Source organism: Oncorhynchus mykiss, chromosome 1, assembly GCF_057628025.1.
Source record: "Oncorhynchus mykiss isolate SJ-2025 chromosome 1, ASM5762802v1, whole genome shotgun sequence".
Taxonomy (NCBI): domain Eukaryota; kingdom Metazoa; phylum Chordata; class Actinopteri; order Salmoniformes; family Salmonidae; genus Oncorhynchus; species Oncorhynchus mykiss.
Genome location: NC_143022.1, coordinates 48,902,245 through 48,906,482, shown reverse-complemented (window position 1 = coordinate 48,906,482; position 4,238 = coordinate 48,902,245). Strand labels below are relative to the sequence as shown.

Below are 4,238 nucleotides of genomic sequence, written 5' to 3'. Positions count from 1 at the left end.
GTGTTGCTATACATTGAAAACGTGAAGAATTATGACACTAAGGTGTGAGTCAGATGTGCCACCTTCGGAATAATACAAATTTGAATCAGAACTTCACTTCTATTAGTCCGGTCAGCACTTACCTCTTCTCTATGGTCAACAAATCAACCAATCCAATGAAGAAATAAACATTCTACTAAAAGGGTATACTTCATAGCTCACAAGAAACCAACAACACACACCACAGATCATTTTCAACTGCAATAAAACTTTATAGAAACAGAATTCTTTGGAACATGGTGATGATAAATTAACATTTGCCTAACTAGAATAACAAGTGGATTAATATTAATCTCTAGTTGATACTGAGGGACATATTCTATCATCACACCAGCGTACTAGATACTCTGGATACTCCTAAGGGGTTGAAGCAGTCCATCTTCAGGAAGAGGGTCACAATTGGCCCAGTGTCTTCCGGGTCAGGGTTTGGCCGGGGTAGGTCGTCATTGTAAATAAGAATTTGTTCTTAACTAACTTCACAATTTAAATAAAGGTAAAAAATAAATTAAATTAAGATGTGTGTGTGCGACCCCTTACAACTGGCTTTGCTCCATCTCTTTAGAAAGAGACTCCTCATCCACCTCCAAGATCGAGGGCAGTGATGGAGAGACACACACTGGGAAGAAAGGCCCAGACTTAAAGTTAACGTCCCAGTGAATGGGCTTCACTCTCTTCCTGCGCCCTCGTTGGCTATTCTCCCGCTCGGCCTTGGCACGGGAGGCGGGCATGTGCCCCCGCTTGATAGGAGGCTGTTCTGCCAGTGGGACCAAGGGGGTCAAGAGGGTATCAAAGGGGCACTTTTCGCCCGCCTGCACGGCTCTCCTACTGGTCAGTAAAGGGGAGTGGTCGGTGCGACCTGTGTGGCTGGGCGTAGGTCTGGTCAGGGGGTGACAGCCATCATCTCCACAGACTAAAGGTGGACCACAGAGGAACAACCTCTCAGTGCTACTGAAGGACAGGGGCTCAGAGGGTAATATGATATGTTTGTCACCCAGTTGTTCTGGTAGCTGCTGGTCCAGCATAGCAGACCGGATCTGTAAGAGCTGGATCCTCTTCGACACACGCCGTGACCTGGTGTTGGCAGGCCGGGCTGGCACTGGGGAGGCAGGTGGGGCAGGCACTTGGCTGGAAGGAACCGGAGAAGCAGATGGAGTAGGCACCAGAAGGTCAGGCACATTGCTGACCATTGGGGTAGGCAATGGAATGGCCATCTGGGCAGGTGAGGCTGACACTGCAATGGTTGGTAGCACAGGGAAAGAATTGGTGCTCTCCCTCCTACCCATGGAGTTTATAATCTCTAAGGTCTGGTTAGGGAACCTCAGAGTGCTGCCATCAGTATGTCTTGTTATCCTAGCTATCCCGGTCTTGGGTCGAGCCAGGCTTCTGCTGGCCTGGACCTCCGGCTGGAGGACATCCACAGGAGAACATGGCGGCTGCAAGAGGCTGCCGTCGGACAGAGACCGCCTGGCCTGAGCAGGAGGAGAGCGGGGCCTTTGGTCGTGGATGTTAGACCTCTTGAGAGGATTGGCCTGGATCCTGACCTCAGACTGGCTGCATGGAGTCCCAGATAAAGGAGCCACTGCCTTGGCTGCAGTGGAGCATAAATTGGGCCTCCTAGGGATGCTTCCTGGTGTCTGTGGTCTGCTGGATTTAACCTCTGGCTCCTTCTTGTGGCTGGAGGTAAATGTGCTCCCTCCGGTTTTGGTTTTAACCGGACCCAGACGCTTGCTACCCATCTGTCCCTCCAGCTGCAGACGAGGCATGCGAGGCACCTTGAGGGTATTTTTGTTCCTTTGGGCATTGAGAGAGGTCACAGTGAGCATTGGAAGCCTGATGGGTGGAGTGGCCATTGGAAGCCTTCCCATGTCAGCCCTCTCCTCAGTCACATCCATGTTGTGGAAGTGGGATCGGCTATTCTTTCTCCCTGGTGGCATTGACTGTAGGATAATATCATTGACACACCGGACACTGAGGATGTCTGTCAGGCTGTTCTCAGAACTGTTCTGACTGGTCTCTTGTGTCCTAGTCCTGGACTTCCCTCTGTCTTTCATGGCTGTGAGAGTCACAGTGGAAGAGCAAACAACATGTTTGAGAATAAGAATATAGAATAAATTACATATATTACAATAGAATTTGATCAAAATTGTTTTTATAAACTAGTGTTTTTCCACTTTCAAAGGACATTCCAATTCCTGCCAAAATGTTCACAAATTCATAAAAATGAAAGATTCACAGACTAAGGCCTACCTTCAATTTGGACTTCCAGATAATTTGCACACGTATGATTTGACTATACAGTTTCAACAATATATTATTGAAAACAGAAACACAAGACCACAATACCTAGTTTAAATGTTTTTGTTGTTGTCACAAATCACAAAACATATCAGTTTTTCTTACAGTTATTGATCAAATAAAGTTCTCATAAGATAAAAGTAGTGTATTTGAGATGATTTCATTAAATTATAGGTCCTACCTTAGTTCAGGATGAGCGTCAATGACCTGTCTATGGAATGTCTTTTTTTAACAAAAGAATGCTTCATTATGACATCATGTACATTATGACATAGTAGCCGTCCACATCATAAAAGTTTGTCAAAACCACTTGAATGGGCATGAAATGTAAAATTAAATAAAATAGACCTAATTCAACATTTGAAAAAGATAGTACTTTGACAGTAAATATTCAGTTTATTGGCTTTTATTTTCATTACAGTAGTGGTTTTGAATGTATTATAATGAGAGTAGACCTAGTGAGTTTCCTAGAACTCGATCGCTCATTGAACATCTGTGTGGAACGTTCGCACCTGACGCCACACAGATGTTTTTGAAAAACATTCACGATTTTAGTTTCATATTCAATTTATGAGCATATATGCACGGCAAATAAATTCCCAGTACTCAAATAAATCTGACAATCCCAATTATTTATTTATTATAGCATCCTCTTAGAATGAGAATCACTGTGGTGTCAATGTTTTTGATTATGTCCAAGTAGGAACATAGCTACAGGTATTTTGACTTCTATACTATAATAGTAGTAGTTGTGTGTGTTTTCTTGTTGTGCATTCGTTTTGAGTCAACGCTAATCCCACAATATTTTGGTCCCATTCGGTATTAGCACCGTCAGCCAATGGGGGAAGTGACATGCCTGAAGCCTAAATTGATGCTGTCGACCAAACACATTTCAATTTCACTTTTGAAATACAATAAATAGCCTGTTAATTTGTCGACAAAACAAGTTCATAAATTATATGTTAGCTTCAGGTCTCCAACTCAACCAAAAATGAAAGTTAAAGAATGGAATTAAGCCGGTGTCTTAGATTGAACTATCCAAGCAGTAAATATATCCTTTAAATGTTGATATTTGGTTGCTTTGTCAACTAAACACAATTCAATTTTACTTTTGTAATACAGTAAATAGCCTAAAGTTAAGGCTCTCTTACAAACTAATGTAACAGTATTTATTCAACCTTAAAATAAGTAACAGATCCATGGCCACCGAGGTTACTATAACTATACATGTATTCATATGTAAAGTTAATCATATAAAATGTGCATGTTCAAGATAGCATGCATACTGTAGGTTGTGAAGATCTGTGGAGATATTCACAATTGCTGTAGTCAATGTAGAATCTCGAATGGCACTGATCACTTGCACCATGTCATCTCAACTTCAAACCAGGTCATTTAGTTCTGCTGTTTGATGAAGCAGTGTGGTTTAGTCGCCAGGGTTGTGGGTGTGATTCCCACGGGTGACCAGTCTGACCGTATGCTAAATGACTAAAATGTAAATAACCAGTGGTGGAAAAAGTACTCAATTGTCATACTTTTTTTTTTACAATATATTTATTGCCATTTCTTTTTTTGTTACAATTTAACAATCATCAGAATATGATACAGATAATGCCCAGTTATTCCTTCCACCGAAACAAAACACCATGCTACATGGGAGCACATCGTGCAAAACCCTTCCCTCCCCAACACAGGAACACCCCCCTCCCTCCCCTCTACCAGTATTAACTTCACTGATTAACAACAAAAAAAGAAACAGAATGACCTTCACATTCCATGCTAGAAAATAAATGATTCAACACAAAAACAAATAATAATAATAGATTCATGAAGAAAGTAGTAATGAGGCAGCTAAGGTGACGTCTCTAGAAACTACTGAAAGTCCCCCCAGACATCAGTAAATT

At 42.1% G+C, this 4,238-nt stretch overlaps 1 protein-coding gene across 1 annotated transcript; it reads right to left on the bottom strand.

The window, feature by feature from the left end:
* Positions 1–230: 230 nt before the first annotated feature.
* LOC149985542 (uncharacterized) lies at positions 231–2,090 on the bottom strand. Its single transcript, XM_090182067.1, has one exon. The coding sequence runs from the start codon at positions 2,088–2,090 to the stop codon at positions 573–575; it is 1,518 nt and encodes a 505-aa protein (XP_090038193.1). The 3' UTR covers positions 231–572.
* Between the last annotated feature and the right edge of the window lie 2,148 nt (positions 2,091–4,238).